This window comes from Eptatretus burgeri, chromosome 3 (assembly GCF_056783735.1).
Source record: "Eptatretus burgeri isolate ZD-2024b chromosome 3, Ebu_testis_v1, whole genome shotgun sequence".
Taxonomy (NCBI): Eukaryota; Metazoa; Chordata; class Myxini; order Myxiniformes; family Myxinidae; genus Eptatretus; species Eptatretus burgeri.
The window spans coordinates 89641457-89659313 of NC_140963.1; the positions used below are offsets into that span (position 1 = coordinate 89641457).

At 45.9% G+C, this 17857-nt stretch overlaps 1 protein-coding gene across 5 annotated transcripts in view; it reads right to left on the minus strand.

Moving 5' to 3' along the window:
• Positions 1 to 505: 505 nt before the first annotated feature.
• Positions 506 to 17857, minus strand: part of SKIC3 (SKI3 subunit of superkiller complex) — a 119447-nt gene continuing 102095 nt past the window's right edge. For all 5 annotated transcript variants that reach the window (XM_085874432.1, XM_085874433.1, XM_085874434.1 and 2 more), the window contains 10 exons: positions 13253 to 13325; positions 10424 to 10477; positions 8692 to 8788; positions 7746 to 7880; positions 7506 to 7630; positions 6440 to 6589; positions 6066 to 6218; positions 1264 to 1397; positions 1027 to 1147; positions 506 to 760 (listed from right to left, as the gene is read on the minus strand). In XM_085874432.1, the coding sequence (XP_085730558.1) occupies positions 683 to 760; positions 1027 to 1147; positions 1264 to 1397; positions 6066 to 6218; positions 6440 to 6589; positions 7506 to 7630; positions 7746 to 7880; positions 8692 to 8788; positions 10424 to 10477; positions 13253 to 13325 (1120 nt within the window). In that variant the 3' untranslated portion in view covers positions 506 to 682. The remainder of the gene's footprint in view (positions 761 to 1026; positions 1148 to 1263; positions 1398 to 6065; positions 6219 to 6439; positions 6590 to 7505; positions 7631 to 7745; positions 7881 to 8691; positions 8789 to 10423; positions 10478 to 13252; positions 13326 to 17857) is intronic.

Below are 17857 nucleotides of genomic sequence, written 5' to 3' on the forward strand. Positions count from 1 at the left end.
TATACCTGAGTGACTGGACTTTTCTCCAGGGATCCCAGGGTGGGAGAGCCGAAAGTCCATGGAGCTCGGGGTTCAAAGGGTTGAGATGTTATTAAGGTCAGGGTATTTCACTCAGTGAGTAGTTTATGCGTGGTCTCCCTGGAAAGGTAGTGGAAGAGAGAGTGGATGGGTTTAAACAAGAATTTGATAGGTACCTATATGTGGTGGAAATTGAGGGGTACATACTGGCAGGATTGCTCAGACAATTGATGGGCCTAATGGCATTCTCCTGCGTTGGAGTTCCTTGTGTGATGTGCAACGTTTGACACAAAATATACCTGGCAGATATAAGTCTTCCATGATCACTATATTCTGCATTGAATCACAATTTGTAACATCTATTCCACAATCTCTGACCATTTTCAGGGAGCTGCTTTGCTTCGTTTAATTTTACCACCACAAACGCAGAACATACTAACCCTCTGTTTATAAAAGTTTTCCATAAAAGGCTTTATAATAAAACGTGTGCCTCACATTGATGCTTTAATTCATTCAGAGGTTGCCAAAAGTATGACATGATCTCAGAGGGAAAATGTTTGAAGATACAGACGTGGTGGCTTGGGTTTTGCAAAAATTAAAATAAAATGATACTCGTTGACATGCAAATCGTAAAACTTTTGATCTTGGCTGGACTGTGCATTTATCAGATCTCAGTAACTAGTCGGCGATACAAATCTTCCATCCTCTCGTCTTCACTGTCACAAATATTCTGCCACAGTACCTGTTAGGAGATATATTCATTACTTGCAAAAATGAAAATATTGCAAAAGCAAATCCAAACATATATCGCAGAAGGAAAGGATCTGATTGACATGTGGTCACAATAATTAACATCCTCTGCCATGTAGCTAAATGGCAGCAAAACCATATGGGATAAGGATCGGATTGGGAGTTTGCTGTCTCAACACAAGGATCATTATATAGTGTGTATGATGATTTACAGAAGTTATGGGTTGGAAAGGAAAATAACATGTCCACATAAAATACCTTCAGGAGTTGTTCATCATCTTTCAGAACCAGATGTCGAAGCAGATAGCCTCGGGCTACAGAAGCCATTGTGCCTTTTGAGGTACGATAAACTACCCGCTCGAGTGCAATGCGGGTCTGCCTGTGAATGGAACATTCCAGGACTTAACGACCTCGGTAGTGGATGAGCACAAGAAGCAAGGAGGAATTGCAGGGGGAGGGAGGGGGTGCTATATAATAGCAGATTGCTGCTCCTACCTGGCACCCCTGTTTGTAGAAAATAGCAGCAGACTCCTGAGGAGTAGAGCAAGTGGACATTGTGGGACAACACGCAGAGCTTCTGTTAAGGCCTCTTGTGCCAAGGGTGGCCAGCGTTTGTCAGAACTATCTGCCTGCCAAGAGAAGGGAAAGTATTCAAACAAAGTATGTAACCTGGAGACATCGTCAGCATGTAAAAACGGTGGAATGTTCAATCACTCCTCGAATCAGGAAGGTGGGTCAAAATGTGTTTCCTCCAACCATGAAGGAATTGTCTTGCACCAACAACACTAATCACAGAAGTTAAAGACCGTTTCATCATAATATTTTCAGCCAATGCCACATCTTGTCTCCAGTGATGGTTCCTGATGTCATTGGAACAGAAGTCACGTGTTTTACTCAAGCTTTTTGAAAAGTGGAAAAAACTTTCAGACTCTTCATACGAGAAAAGACTCTTTGCATAAGACTTGTATACCCCCAAGTTCTCCAACTCTTTTCTCTTACCAATTTGCTTTCCCTTGAATCGTCTTCCTGACTACTTTATTACCCTTCCTTATCCCCTTTTCTTTCTTTTTTGCAAATTACATTTCCACAATTTTACACCCCACTCCTCTCCACCAGCCTGATATGAGCAAAGGCCAGGCTGCTGAGGCCAAGGCCCCAATGTGTGCTACAAACAAAGGATGGCCTGAAAGTCGCTTTACCCCTGCTAATTTTTTTGCACCTCCCTACCCTCCACCCTCTCCCGCTATGTTATGTGCCAACACTGACTCACTGACGCAGGAGTGACAAAGTGTCGAGTTTCAACAAGATGGTGCACCCACGCATTTTGCATTGCATGTTCAGGACTATCTCAATGAAACGTTCCCTCAAAGATGCATTGGATGTGGATCACCAACATCAACAGCTCCTCGACTGTGGACACCAGATCTAACAGCCAGACAACTCTTTGTAGGGCTTTATCAAGGAAAAAAAAGTGTCCACAAACTGGTATAGGATGATTGAAGAATTGAGTGCAGCAGTCGTGGCCTCTTTCGCACAGGTCAGTTCAGATCAGGTCAGGTCAGGTATGGGAGCATGCACCGGAGTAGCACATCGCTGCGTCCACTTTCCACTCCACTCCAGGGGCCTCCATCTGGCCATTCCCCAGGCAGATGCCTGGCCCATCCCCAGTCTCCTTGAGATGCTGATCAACCTGCTGCAACCACGAGGCACGTGGTGGGCTCATTGGCCTCCTCCACTCACCCAGACTCCTTCGCTGGGAGAACCTGGTGAGCAGGATCAGCATCAGGAAAACGAGCCACATGTCCATACAGCCGCAGCTGATGCTCACGGACGATGCAGGTAAGAAATCTCATTTGAGTCTCTCTCAGCAACCGCTCATTGGACACAAAGTCTGACCAGTGATAGCCAAGGATTCTCCGAAGAGACCTGGCACCAAAGGAATTAAGTCTCCATCTCAGATCCCTGGTCAGAGTCCAAATCTCACATCCATAGAGCAAAAGTGGAAGCACCGAGCACCTGAAGACTCGGACTTTCGTCCCACCACACAGGTACCGGCAGCGCCACACCCCATGATCCAGTGAATCCATGACTCCCCAGGCCGAACCCAGACGTCTATTGACCTCTGGCTCACAGCCAGTAGAGATATGAATATCACTGCCAAGGTAAGTGAATCTCTCAGTGACCTCAACATCCTTGCCACAAACAGGTACAGACAGGATAGCAGCACCCAAGGTGTCATTGAAAGCCTGGATCATAGTTTTGACCCAGGAAACCCGTCATCCCAGCAGCTCCGACTCCTCATTCAGCACCTCGAGGACCCCCAAAAGGGTATCTGGAGTCTCCGCAAAGATGACTGCATCATCTGCGAAATCAAGGTCAGATATCTTGATGTTCCTAAATGATGCATCGCAGCTTGATCTCTCCGACATCCTCCCCAGAATCCAGTCCATAAAAGTGCTGAAAAAGTGTGGGGGCCAGTACACACCACTGACCAACTCCAGTAACAACTGTAAATAAATCAAAGATGGTATCACCACATCTCACAGCACTCTCAGTACCAGAGTATAGTTCAGACATCAGATTGATCAGTCTTGTTCGCACCCCACGAAGACCATAAATCCTCCAGAGGGCATCCTGATTCACTGAATCAAACGCTTTACAGAGATCAACATAGGCTGCAAGCAGACCCTGCCAAAACTCTCGTCTGCGTTCGGTGAGGACCCGAAGAGCAAGGATACGGTCAATTCTTGATCTCTTTGGTATAAAGCCTGACTGCTCTGGGCACTGGTGCTCAAGCAGATGGTGGCGAACCCTATCAAGAATTATCCAAGCAAAGACCTTGCCCGGCACTGAGAGCAGCGTCACCCCTCGGTAGTTGTTGCAGTCTTGGCGATCACGCTTCCCTTTCCAGAGAGGGACAACAAGGCTCTCTTCCAGTCAGTTGGGATGATGCCTGTTTTCCAGGCAGAGCACAGAACTGCATGCAATGACATGAGTAAAGCATTTCCAACAGCCTTGAGAAGTTCAGCATGGATGCCACAGATCCCAGGAGCTTTACACCATTTCAACCGGTTCACCGCAGCCTATGCTTCCAGAAACGAAGGTGGACCACAGTTGATTGGAGCGTCGGCAACAGTGATTGTAACACCCCTGACATCCAACTCGACAGCCGGTGGATCAGGCTGGTACAGCCGCTCAAAGTAACCGGACCAGCGGGCCTTCACTTCGGACTCCTCTATCAAGAGCCCACCACCCTTTGCTCTCACTGCAATACACTGAGGGATGAGCTTGGAGGAACGAAATGTGCTAATTCCCCTGTAAGCAGGATGAGAATCACTTGACCTCAGGTGATGCTCTACCCCCTCACAGATTCCTCGCATGTAGGCCTCCTTGTCCATCCTTAGTGCACGTACAGTTTTATGCCTCAGCTCCCTGAACAGCTCAACTCTGCCATTCAGCCTGGCCCTGTGACTGGTCAATGGTATCCAGTGACCCTTGAGAGACAAAATTCCTCTTCGCCCTCCGGTGAGTTCCAAGACATCTACCGGCAACATCAAGGATGGTGGTCTTGAAGGCACTCCACAACTCTTCAGGATCCCCCAAAGGACCCAGACCCCCCAAATCTCCACTCAGCCTGTTCGCAAACTCCTCAGCTACTCTCTCTTACTTGAGCTTGCCAACATCCAGCCTAGTCTGGGATGGTACCATTCTCCTGGATTTAAGCTGCAACTTCAGAGTTGCTCCAACAAGCCTGTGGTCAGTATTGAGGAACTTAGCACTCCGGTAGACCATGCAGTTCTGGATCATCCTCCAGCGACCATCAACGAGCACATGGTAAATCTCCCTTGCCACCCCGCCAGCATTGGAATACCAAGTCCAGCGATGAGCCTCTGGATGGTGAAACCATGAACCAGCAACCCTATGTCCATGATTTCTTGCAAAGTCAAGGAAATTAGTGCTATTCAGGTTCACATTTCCAGACCCATGGGGACAAACACACGTCTCATAACCATCCCTATCAGTTCCAGTCGATGCATTGAAATCCGCCAAGACTGGAAGAGTATCTCGTCTGGGGCATTGATCAACCACAGACTCGAGCGAGGCAGAAAATGCATCCTTCATGGTGAGCTCACTCGCCTTAGTCGGAGCATATACAGAGACCAGGGAAATGGCACCCAAGGAGTGACGAATCCTTAATTTCATGACATACTCGTTGACCGGTGTTACCTCAAATATCATTGGAGTCAGCTTATTGGACACAGCTCCAGCAACTCCTTGGGCATGGTAACCATCAGAGCGACCAGAACAGTAGTTGGTGTAACCACCCGCCATGATCTCGCCGCAATCCGGTCTCCGAACCTCAGAGAGTGCTGCAATACCGTTGTCCAAACGCTTGAGCTCAGATGATAACAGAGACAGGTGATCATCCTCTCTTCGGGATAGGACATCACAGGCACCCACCCGAAGGGACTGCCTCAGGTTAACCCAAGGAAACTGCCGTCTGGTGGACGATATCTCAGCACCACTCTGACACACTACCGCAATCTGACCCGGGAAGGTTATCCCATGGTTTCCCTCCTATCATCAAAAATTGTGGGTCTTGAAGGCTTTGCCCAAATCCCGTCATCCGGTGAGCTGCCCTGCCAAGGGAAGCTGCACAAGAGGTACTCCCATGGAGTGGGTTTTCAGATTTTTTTTTTTTACGCTTTTAGAATGTTTTGGGGAATGAAGGGTTTTATGGTGGCCAGAGTGCAAATTCTGCCACCAACCTCCTCATAAAAAGTAACCCAACTCCAGGACGTCGGCAGACACAGTTGTGCACGAGATATGGATGGTTGTTTGCTCACAAGGAGCTCCTCCACCCTTTGACAGGTTTTGTTCTTCATCCTGTTGGGTGTCCATATCATACACCCTCCTCACCAGGAAACCCGGTGGGGGAGACCGTTTAATCACCGACAACCCGACCATGGAACAGGTTAGTACAAGTTTACATGGTACCTGCAGCAAGTCACAGATCTGACCTGACCTGACGCCTGACACATTTCGCACAGGTGACTCCAGAAGTGCTATTCAAGATGTCTATAAGGACTTTGCGACAAATTCAGTGGTGCAAGTAGAATGATGGAGCTCATGCAGATACAATGACTGATTAATTCTTGTAAGTAATGCACAATAAAACCTGCATATTAAAGAAGTTTAAGAACGATTACTTTATTTGGGAGGCGTAAAGCTACTTTCACGCCACCCTGTCGTATCAGTGTGATGTTGTGTGTGGATGCATCACGGTGCCATTCAACCTGCAAGAGTGAAACAGCAAGGTGAGCAAGCCGAAGTAAGATGCCGATCTTGCTGTGTCTGTCTCTGTTTTGTGAGGCCTTCTGCAGGGCCTGCCTGTAGCAGAACTCTGTGGCAAGCACTTTGCCTTCACATCGATATATCTCTGCCAGTGCCTGCACACAAAGTCAAAATGTGATAAAAGGGAACGGGCAATTTTATTCCACATTTCCATGTATAATTTGCGGTTTGGACACTTACAACAAGGATTGTCAGTGTTAAAAAATAATTAATTGAGCAGATTTAAATAAAAAGTCTGAACACCTCAACTACATGTTGATAGAAACATTGGTTATGATCGAATGAAGATAAAACTAAAACAATTTTTAGCTCCCACCTGCCAAGCATAAACAAAGCCAGGTTCTTGGCCAAGAGCTTTCTTCATGCCAGTCAGTGACCCATGTGAGGCTGTCGCATCCTGCTTGGCAACCAAATGTTCCGTCATTGCACCGAGAAAGGACGTCTCTGCTTCTTGGGAGACTGCCATCTGTGCGAAAGATATCACAGCTACAATAGCATGGTCTGCAAGATGAAATAATGATGAAAAAAATTCCCAGAAGACAATCAAATGAATCAACTCAAATAGCACTCGGTAGAGCACATATCTCCGCCAGGCTGAACAGTTTACATTCTGTATCCCACTGATGGGCCAGATCTGGATTTGGACATGAACCAAAATTGAATTGGCTTGTTATTCTCACCGAGCCAACTCATCTACCTAGTTGTGTCAACTTGTCCACAACTTTATGAAATATCATGCTATATATCGTTTTTGGCCCCATCTCTCAATGGTGAAGAATCATTTGTAAAAATAAAAAGTTCTTGTATCCGGATCTTGCTGAATCCAGATCTTTACCAAGATCAAATCAATTTTTTCTCGTCACACACCTAACCTGTCCACCAAATTTCGTCTGAATTCATACACAATTTTTTGAGATATCCTGCTCACAAACAGACAAACCAGACACGGAGTGAAAACACAATCTCCGTCCACCTTTGGTGCTGGAGGTAACGACAGTAATTTAATTATGTGGCACTTGCAACAAGTTATTGATGCAGCATACTCACAATAATCCAAGAAACACTATATTTATTGTCTCCAACTATATAGAATTAGGAATCAAAAATATTTCCTTACTAACAATATGTACATGTTTGTATACAGGATTGGAAGAAAAAAAAGGGTTGGCTGTTTGTTTGTTTTTTGTTATTTTAAAAATTTTTCACCAAGAGTGAGGTTCATGGAACAGTGAGGTTAAATTGACATTGGGGTAACGATGCAAACATTTATTGGACTATTATGAGCACACCATTCCTAGAATATTTTGAACACCTCATGTAATATGGACTAGCTTTCATTGAATGGAGAAAATTAATGACAGCGATTAAAGGCTTGGTAAGACCTCTTCCTTGCAAAGCTTCGCCGCACGATTGGTGTCGCAGCTCTGCAACATGCTGGCCACAGCCTGTCCAAGGCCCCATTTCGGGAGAGCTCTCAGCCATTGGGTCTTTCCATCTTGCTGAGTCACTGTTTTGCAGGACAAGCAATAATAAACGATGACAAACATCACGACACATGAAAAACATCGATAAATATACTCAATATTATGTATAAGAATCAATTGTCTGTATATGTGACCCACCAGCTGTTTTCAGGACCTCATGCAATGAAGCACTGCAGTCCTGCACTGCCCTGCTCCCAGTGCCACTTTCTACCTGGGCCCAGATACCAGCACCGTGACAAGAGGCCAACAAACAGGCCCAGGATGATGGGTCATCTTTGTAAAGAAAATAAAACATAGATGAAAATAAACACAGGAAGTAACATCAAAAAGCAGGTATGTCGGCATCATTGGCCGTTTCACATTCAGGTTGATCACACACAACTTGATCATGCTTTTATTTTTATATTCATATTTATTGTTTCTACTCGAGTTCATGTTTTTTTGAAAGGATTAAACACGATATATTTTGAGTCGACATCTGGAGTATTTTTTTTGTTATTCAATAAATTTTGGTTACAATGGTATCAAACACTGGACGAGCATCTAAAATTCTAGACGTTCAAATTTGATCAGAAGCTGCAGTGTTAAAAGGTCCCATTTCCAAACTTCTGGAAACGAAGGCAGTATCAGAATTATCAGGTCATGATCAGACCTGATCGGAAAAACTTAACCCACCTAGTCGTGATCGGATTGTCAGTAATCTGCCAAACCCACCGAGTCTGATCTATGTGTGATGCCACATACACACTTTGTGGTTGCCTCTTAATGCACCCAAGGAAACTTGTGATCGGCAATAAAATGCTCACCATAAAAAGACAATTCCACTCAAAATCACTGTGGAAACTATATCAACATGGAGAGATAAATAAATACAATTATGTAAAAGGTTCTGGAGGCAATTCCACACGGGCCAGTGTGGCAGCACTTCTTCATCTGTGCTTGCAGTGTATTAAACTCATCTCACCTGCCCATAATCCAAGACAATTTTTGCTTTCTTGAGGTCATTCGTCACAATTAGCAGTGCAGAAGCTTTGGTTAAGGTGGTCCAAGTCGGCAGAAATCAATATAGTAATGACGGATATACCTGGGTATAAATGGGCTGCTTGTTGTGATAGACGCAGCCAGCCGGCATTACGCGTCCCTTTGGCTAGTGAGTTTACCGCGGCAAGCATGGGTGCAGCCTGTGAAGAGGAGGCACATACTTTGATTGTGACAAGGTCATATATGGAAATAGCAAATGTTAAACAGTACAACCTTTCATTTAAAAACAACTCAAGGCCATTTTCTGGGAACACATAAACAGTAATAATAACCATTGATATATAAAAGGAACCATGCATGTCTGTGTGTGTGTGTGTCCATGTGTTCGAGTTCTAGATCCCTCCATACCTTTAGGCCCCTTAACACCCTGAATACCCCTTAATACCCGAAGACTGTTTTGAACCTTAAGACCCTCAAAAGTCCGTAGAGACGGCAAAGATCCTGAAGCCCCCAAGACACTTAAGACCCCCAAGAACCTTAAGAGTACTGAAGACCCCTTAAAACCCTCAAGACCCCACATTTAAGGCCCTTTAAGACCATGAAGACTACTAAGACCCTTCAGACCCCCCACATCCCCTAAGACCCTCAAGGCATTGAAGACTGCCATGACCCTTTAAGACCCCCAATACCCTTTAAGACCAAAAATATCCCCAAGATCCAAAGGCCCTTAACACCCCCCCCCCTCACCCAAGACTCTTTTGACCCCTCAGACCTGTTAAATCCCTAAACCCCCTTCAAACCCCCAAAACCCTTGAGATCTCCAAGGCCCTCAAGACCCCGAAGACCATTAACACAGTTGCAGGCAAATTGTTTTTCTGTAGTGATCTAATGCTCATGGAGTAACTTGGACATGTCACCTGGTCATGCAAAAAGTTCTCACCCCACCTACATAACAGAAGGTACCACCGACAAATCTAACCTTATATCACATCATTCCACATAATCCACATCCCCTTCAATGCACTTCATCCAGTGATCAAAGATCTTTTTTGACGCCAGCATAGAAACATTCCTTCTTAAGAGTCCTTAATGAACTGGACGAGCCAGTATTAACCTCTTCAGCAAATGCAAAGCGTCTGTTCTCAAGTTCGATTTTCATTTTGGTGAACAAGTTCACATTGTCTGACATTCCTCACTTCCAGAATGGGTCGTGATCATTGCTATTACGGAAGCTTCCTGCCACAGCCACTTACGTCATCAGTACTGGAAACAAATATTTTAATTCCTGAATCAAAACAAAGTGTGTAAACGCTTTATTCACCAGACATATCAGTAAAGAACGTGTCATTTTGTGATCACCGAGATATTTTACTTGAAAAGTTACAATCAGTATGACAGACCTTTTTGGATGACAATCATATGCGATTTTGATGACCATCGATCGGGTTATAAATTTTACAATTAAAATGCATCTGGTAGATTATAAGAACGTGATTTTAATCGCAGTGGTTTGTTGTGTGAAAAATGTCGCCGAGACAAATACTCCGGAGAAGCTCTGCCTTGTTAAATGCTCCGTCTTGTTCCGACTGGAACTTGATCTAACTAGAAAATGACGACTGGTTTCGGCTTCATCGAGGGGCATCCTATTGTGGAGAAAGCTGTTCTTTGAAAGGGAGAATTAAGCCGGTTGTCCTTTCTGCAATGTCGATGTTAAAGAACCATATAAGAGTTAACTGGAGGACTGAACACTTTGCCTCATGAGGATCCTTCATGGTATATATATAACCTTCACGAGGGCCATAAGAATGATGAGATCAGACCATACAGCCACGAACCTTTGCTCTGCCAGCGTCGAGTGCCATCGCAACCTTTGCAGCCACAATTCCACCCTGCGCACAAAACGTGAAGGCCGATTGAAAATGTTTACTCAAGGCAACCTTCAATCACGTTACCTCGGTTGAGACATGCGATAAATGACAAGGTAGTACTTTATCTCCACAAAACATAACAGGTTCACGTTCAATTCACGAGAAGGAAAGTCAGTGAATAACGCATTCTTGAGATTCAATCTTGTACAGAATGTGCATTTCTCTAACTCATGGTATGTATATTGCATTCGTAAGTTCTTAAAATAAAATAAAAGTAATAAAAAATATCGCTGCTTGTAAACAGAGATGTTTTGGTTACACAAATTCAGATGATGTGCACTGCCTGCCATTTGCTTTGTGTTGGAATAAATAAATAAAAAACAAAAAATAAACACCATTCATCAATTTATTGTTGTCTAAAAAAAAAAAAAATTTTTTTTGGAGTATCGACTATGTGCTTCTGCAAGTTCCTCCAGCCAAGCTGTAACTTCTTCCTGTTTAAGCCAAGAAGGCACAACAAAGGCCATTGGAAATCCAACATGAAAGGTTTTGTGAGAAATTATCTGTTCAGTAATATGAAGGAGCCTTTACAAAGTTGTTTGTAGCAACTCCTGGAATAGTGAGCAAACTCTGCTGCCTCCTAAGTTATAAAAGATCCACCGACAGTTGAGAACAGGACAAGGCCTGCCTTTTTGGACTGCAGCGCAGCCTCTCAGCTGCATGACCAAGAGCTGTTGTAACAACTAAATCAAACAAACTGGTAGGTCAGTAGGCTTTCGGTAGTTGTTGGATCATTGTGTTTGTGCGAGCGCTTTTGGAAAATATTTCTGACCTGTTAAAACTGCCCCTGGTAGTACAGCTGAGAGGCTGATTTGCTGTCCAAAAGGCAGGCCTTGAACTGTTCTATGCTTGATCATGAACCATGCTCTATACAGAGCGTTTAGTTGGTTCTGCCAAAGCATTTTCTTGCCTGGGGTTACAACCTAAACGCGTCGTCACTCTGACGCAGGAAATCAGGGCAGGAATATGGAATTTGGCCAGGGTGCTGGCGATAGCTCACCTACTCTTCACGAATGACATCGTGAGATCTTTAGCACCCACGAACTAATGTCAGCAGACGGGACACCAAATTTAATGCCATCCGAAGGACTGCGCACATATTGATCAATCACCCTGCCTATGAAACACCAGAATGACAGTTTATAGCTGGGCTGAGGTTCAAACCCAGGCAAGACAGAGTGTGCGCAAGTCGAGGTGTGAAGAGGAGGCACATACTTTGAATGTGACAAGCTCATAATTATATGGAAATAGCAAATGTTAAACAGTACAACCTTTCATTTAAAAACAACTCAAGGCCATTTTCTGGGAACACGTAAACAGTAATAATAACCATCTATAAATCAAAGGAACCATGCATGTCTGTGTGCGTCCATGTGTTGGAGTTCTAGATCCCTCCATACCTTTAGGCCCCTTGACACCCTGAATACCCATTAATACCCTGCTCTATACTAGCAAGGAATATTTTTTTTATATTTATGTTTGCAGTCAATAAACACTTGTGGTTCGTTAGAAAGAATAAATAGCCAAAGATATCTTCATAGGTGAGAAAAGTGGTGTACAACGAGTCTGACAAGATGCCTGATTTAAATGGTAATAGCATCAGTACAAGAAAAGTAAAAGGTTTGAAAATAAGTCCTGGACTATTATCGTCACACTTCATATGCATCGAAAAATTTAATGAATACTTTTCCAATTGTTCCTCCCAAATATGTTTTTTTCTTTTGATTATATTCATCCTTGATATATGTTATTCACTTTTTTAAAATGTTACATTGATCTAAAGCTAATGGAGGAGCTTGTACACAAATCACACGCAGGACAAAGATATCAGTTGACACCACTATACTTTTACATGAATTGCAAGGACACCAACAGACAATGGACAAATAGGTATGGCACATGGTATTTGGACCTGGGTTCTGAATATCATGAGCCAGGGGTTAAAATGGGAACACAAACAGGTCAACCCATTTTGAAATTGACTTTCCTCTTGCTATATACTCGTGATAGTGTGAAAAAAAAAATCATAAAATGAATGCCATTAATCCTAATCATGATCTTGATCTCTTCAACAAGCAGTTTCTATTTGTTTTCCTGTAAGTTTTGAACCTTTTCAATCACTATGTCCAGCAAAGCTGAAACCATGATACTTGTAATGCAATTAAATGGTTTTCCATGAGCAAAGTCATTCCGAACAAATCGAGTACTTCATACGGAATTCAAAATGACATCTGAACAGTTTTTCAAATTCTTACATTTTCGTACACTCGACTTCGATTTGAGTCTCAAATGTAGTCCTGCATCACAATTTCATATTGTGGTACACGATGTCACAATCCCTTGCTAAGAAGTTTTTCCACTTCTCTTATTTACTTAACCCCCATTCTCAAGATATATTATCAAACATGTACAATAAATACATTTCCAACAAATTGAAAATGACTTGGTAACTCATCAAGGTGGACGTTAAAGGCTCTCAAGGATCTCGTCTTCAACTACTTTGTGAGTGATTAAAAATTTTAATAGTCTTACTCAAGACCCACAAAATCCCACTCAAGTGTGAGTTTCTGACGAGCTAAGAAAATGTGCAACCAAGAACCACTTGGGACGGTATTTTAGCCAATGTGTGGCCCTCAACTTCATACAATGAGCACCAAGACACATTTTACGTACAAGTGAGTAGGTACAAATACTTGATCAATTCCCTTAACCAATCAAGACTATTATTTTTATTACCTGAGCTTTTGATGGTGAGAATATTGGAATGACTCTCGCAAGAAGCTCCCACAAGCTTGCTAATCCTGGATCTCTGTTATGAGAATGAAAGTAAAAAATTATGAGAGTATTATGCAGCCAACAGCTGATGAGTAATAACAGATAACTTAGGAAGAAAAGAGATGGAACAAAATAACTTGAAACCAAAATGTAGTTTTCTAAACATCGACAGACTGTTGTCAAGATGGGTTTCCTGAAACCAAACAGGAAATGTTTCCAAATTATTTTTCTGTGGAGTTGAATAATTTCATTGAAAACAAGATTGGCACACGGTAGAGCGCATGCCTCCGCCAGGCTGAACAGTTTAAGTTTTGTGTTCTACCGATAGGCCGGATCTGAATCCGGACCATTCATCCTCGTCACACACCAAAATGTAATCGGCTTGTTCTTGTCACCTAGCAAACTCATGTTTTATCATATCATATCATTTATCAAGGGTATTAAGGGTCTTAGAGGTCTTCAGGGTTTAAATGGTCTTTGGGCTTTTGGGGGTTGAAACAGGTCTTCAGTGTCTTGGGCATCTTAAAGGGTCTTCAAAGGTCTAACGGGTCTCAGCAGTCAAAAGGGTCTAAAGGTTGAAAAGGGGGTACATTCCAATAGTATGTAATTCATAGACATACGTGTAGTCAGCGTGCAACTGATGTTCAAAGAGTACATAATTAACAGACATCTTGTGACACACAGACATGAACTAAACTACATATATAGACTGGATATATATTGTTACAGTTTTATAAACCGCATGCCGAAATTGAAATGCACACAGCATGTAGACTCTTAGAATAGTTATATCCGTCATGTACAGAATGTACGTAACGAATAGCGCCTTCCCTGTAAGAGTTATTATGTAATTAAATGCGTTGGTTTGGGTAGCTAAAGCCCCCTCCAAATCTGTTGGGATAATAGCAACTTCAGCGCTTAGGCCTAAGTCACATTTGCTATACGGCGAGGATACGGCGGCCGTACGCCCTCTGAATTGACAGAAACGTGCGGTGGCCTCAGGGTGGCCCTATGCCGTTTGGCTATATTTTACAGGTCGTAAGGTCGCCGTGGAATTATAACGTGGAGTTATAACTTTTTTCATTTCTACGTTCGCCGTAGTAATTCGACAAGCCGAAAAAAAAACTGGTAAAAAAAAGAATAAAAAAAATTAACCCATTCGTTACCGTCCGTCTGGCCGCACGTTCGCCTTAGGGCCCCCTGCGGTCGCCTTGCGGGCACCTTGAGGCTACCTTGAAAATTATATGGCCACCGCAGGGCCCCCTTAAGGTCACCGTGCGAGATCAAATCAAAGACCGTACGGCAACCCCACGTTTTCGGTCTCCACAATTTCTAAGACCTCGGCCTAAGTCACATTTGCTCTACGGCGAGGATACGGCGGCCGTGCGCTCTCTGAATTGACAGAAACGTGCGGTGGCCACAGAGTTTCTGAGGTGGCCTCAGGGTGGCCCTATGCCATATGGCTATATTTTACAGGCCGTAAGGTCGCCGTGGAATTATAACGTGGAGTTATAACTTTTTTCATTTCTACGTTCGCCGTAGCAATTCGACAAGCCAAAAAAAAAAACTGGTAAAAAAAAAAAAATAAAAAAATTAACCCATTCATTGCCGTCCGTCTGGCAGCACGTTCGCCTTAGGGCCCCCCTGCAATTCCCCTTGCGTCTGCCTTGAAAATTCTATGGCCGCCGCAGGAGCGCCCTAAGGTCACCGTGCGACATCAAATCAAAGACTGTACGGCAACTCCACGTTTTCGGTCTCCATAATTTATAAATACGCCGTGCGGCTCCCCGAAAAATAAAAACATATGTGACTGCTACATTGTGTGACCGTGGAAATACTGCGGCCGCTATATAATTGCTAGTGGCCGTAGATTTTGGAGACCCCACGGCCGCCGTGGCAAATGTGACCGAGGCCTTAATGACGTGTGCCATGACTGCAGTCATCACATAGGGCATGCGTTATTTTACTGCCATTGCTTCTCGGCATGTGCGAATAACACCAGCATTCTGGAACCTTCGCCAAAGCCATGGCTTTTAGAAGTGCACGCCAAATTTCCCTTCATTGTTTAAAGCCCCACGAAGTCCTTGTTTGTGTATTCGTCTGGATGGACGTCTACCCTGTACTGCAATTTATTGGTCTACCCCATGCTGTATTTCGTTTCCCTTATCCCTGTTCATTCCGCTCCACCTGAACATGACCATGACCGATAAATGGACCAGGACATGACCCCCCCCCCCACCACAATCATTGCCCCATGCCCTGGCTTTGTGCCATGGACCTTTTTGGACTTGTGGGGTTCGTCCCGGATGGATGAGAGGAAAAGTGATTTCCCCATGTTAAGTGCGGAGCTCCGCTCCTGGCAACAGCCAGAAGGGTCAACTGAGGGCATATCCATGCAGGCAGCAGAATGTGCGTGGCTGCAGGGGGCATCCCCCAATGGCTGGCATAGGGCCAGCTCAAAAGATCCAATGGAGCCCAATAGCTGGCCCCAGGCCGCCTCGGAAGATCTGATGTGTGGCTCCTTGGCCCCACCTGCCCCAGGGACTAAAAAGCTGTGCCTGACACACTGGTTCTTTCTCTCTCTGCCCTGGTCATCGCTCTCACTCTCTCTCTCTGCCCTGGTCGTCGCTCTCACTCTCTCTGCCCTGGTCGTCGCTCTCACTCTCTCTCTGCCCTGGTCGTCGCTCTCACTCTCTCTCTCTCTCTGCCCTGGTCTTCGCTCTCACTCTCTCTCTGCCCTGGTCATCGCTCTCACTCTCTCTCTGCCCTGGTCGTCGCTCTCACTCTCTCTCTCTCTCTGCCCTGGTCGTCGCTCTCACACTCTCTCTGCCCTGGTCGTCGCTCTCACTCTCTCTCTGCCCTGGTCGTCACTCTCACTCTCTCTCTGCCCTGGTCGTCGCTCTCACTCTATCTCTGACCAGGTCGTCGCTCTCACTCTGTCTCTGCCCTGGTCTTCGCTCTCACTCTCTCTCTCTGCCCTGGTCGTCGCTCTCACTCTCTCTCTCTGCCCTGGTCGTCGTTCTCACTCTCTCTCTGGTTGTCGCTCTCACTCTCTCTGCCCTGGTCCTCACTCTCACTCTCTCTCTGCCCTGGTCGTCGCTCTCACTCTATCTCTGACCAGGTCGTCGCTCTCACTCTGTCTCTGCCCTGGTCTTCGCTCTCACTCTCTCTCTCTGCCCTGGTCGTCGCTCTCACTCTCTCTCTCTGCCCTGGTCGTCGTTCTCACTCTCTCTCTGGTCGTCGCTCTCACTCTCTCTGCCCTGGTCATCGCTCTCACTCTCTCTCTCTCTGACCTGGTCGTCGCTCTCACTCTCTCTCTCTGCCCTGGTCGTCGCTCTCACTCTCTCTCTCTCTGCCCTGGTCGTCGCTCTCACTCTCTCTCTCTCTCTGCCCTGGTAGTTGCTCTCACTCTCTCTGCCATGGTCGTCGCTCTCACTCTCTCTCTGCCCTGGACGGCGCTCTCACTCTCTCTGCCCTGGTCGGAGCTCTCCCTCTCTCTGCCCTGGTCGGAGCTCTGACTCTCTCTCTCTCTGCCATGGTCGGCGCTCACACTCTTGCCATGGTGGGCGCTCACACTCTCTCTCTCTGCCCTGGACGGCGCTCTCACTCTCTCTGCCCTGGACGGCGCTCTCACTCTCTCTGCCCTGGTCGGCGCTCTCACTCTCTCTGCCCTGGTCGGCGCTCTTCCTCGTCATTGCTCTCACTCTCTCTCTCGTCATTGCTCTCACTCTCTCTCTGCCCTCTCGCCCTCGTCATTGCTCTCACTCTCTCTCTGCCCTGGTTGTCGATCTCACCCTCTCTCTGCCCTGGTTGTCGCTCTCACCCTCTCCCTCTGCCCTGGTCGTTGCTCTCACGTCCTCTCTCTGCCCTGGTCGTAGCTCTCACTCTCTCTCTCTCTCTCTGCCCTGGTCGTCGCTCTCACTCTCTCTCTCCGCCCTGGTCGTCGCTCTCACTCTCTCTCTCTGCCCTGGTCGTCGCTCTCACTCTCTCTCTCTGCCCTGGTCGTCGCTCTCACTCTCTCTCTCTCTGCCCTGGTCGTCGCTCTCACTCTCTCTCTCTCTGCCCTGGTCGTCGCTCTCACTCTCTCTCTCTGCCCTGGTCGTCGCTCTCACTCTCTCTCTCTGCCCTGGTCGTCGCTCTCACTCTCTCTCTCTCTCTGCGCTGGTCGTCGCTCTCACTCTCTCTCTCTGCCCTGGTCGTCGCTCTCACTCTCTCTCTCTCTGCCCTGGTCGTGGCTCTCACTCTCTCTGCCCTGGTCGTCGCTCTCACTCTCTCTGCCCTGGTCGTCGCTCTCACTCTCTCTCTCTGCCCTGGTCGTGGCTCTCACTCTCTCTCTGCCCTGGTCGTGGCTCTCACTCTCTCTCTGCCCTGGTCGTCGCTCTCACTCTCTCTGCCCTGGTCGTCGCTCTCACTCTCTCTGCCCTGGTCGTCGCTCTCACTCTCTCTGCCCTGGTCGTCGCTCTCACTCTCTCTGCCCTGGTCGTCGCTCTCACTCTCTCTGCCCTGGTCGTCGCTCTCACTCTCTCTACCCTGGTCGTCGCTCTCACTCTCTCTGCCCTGGTCGTC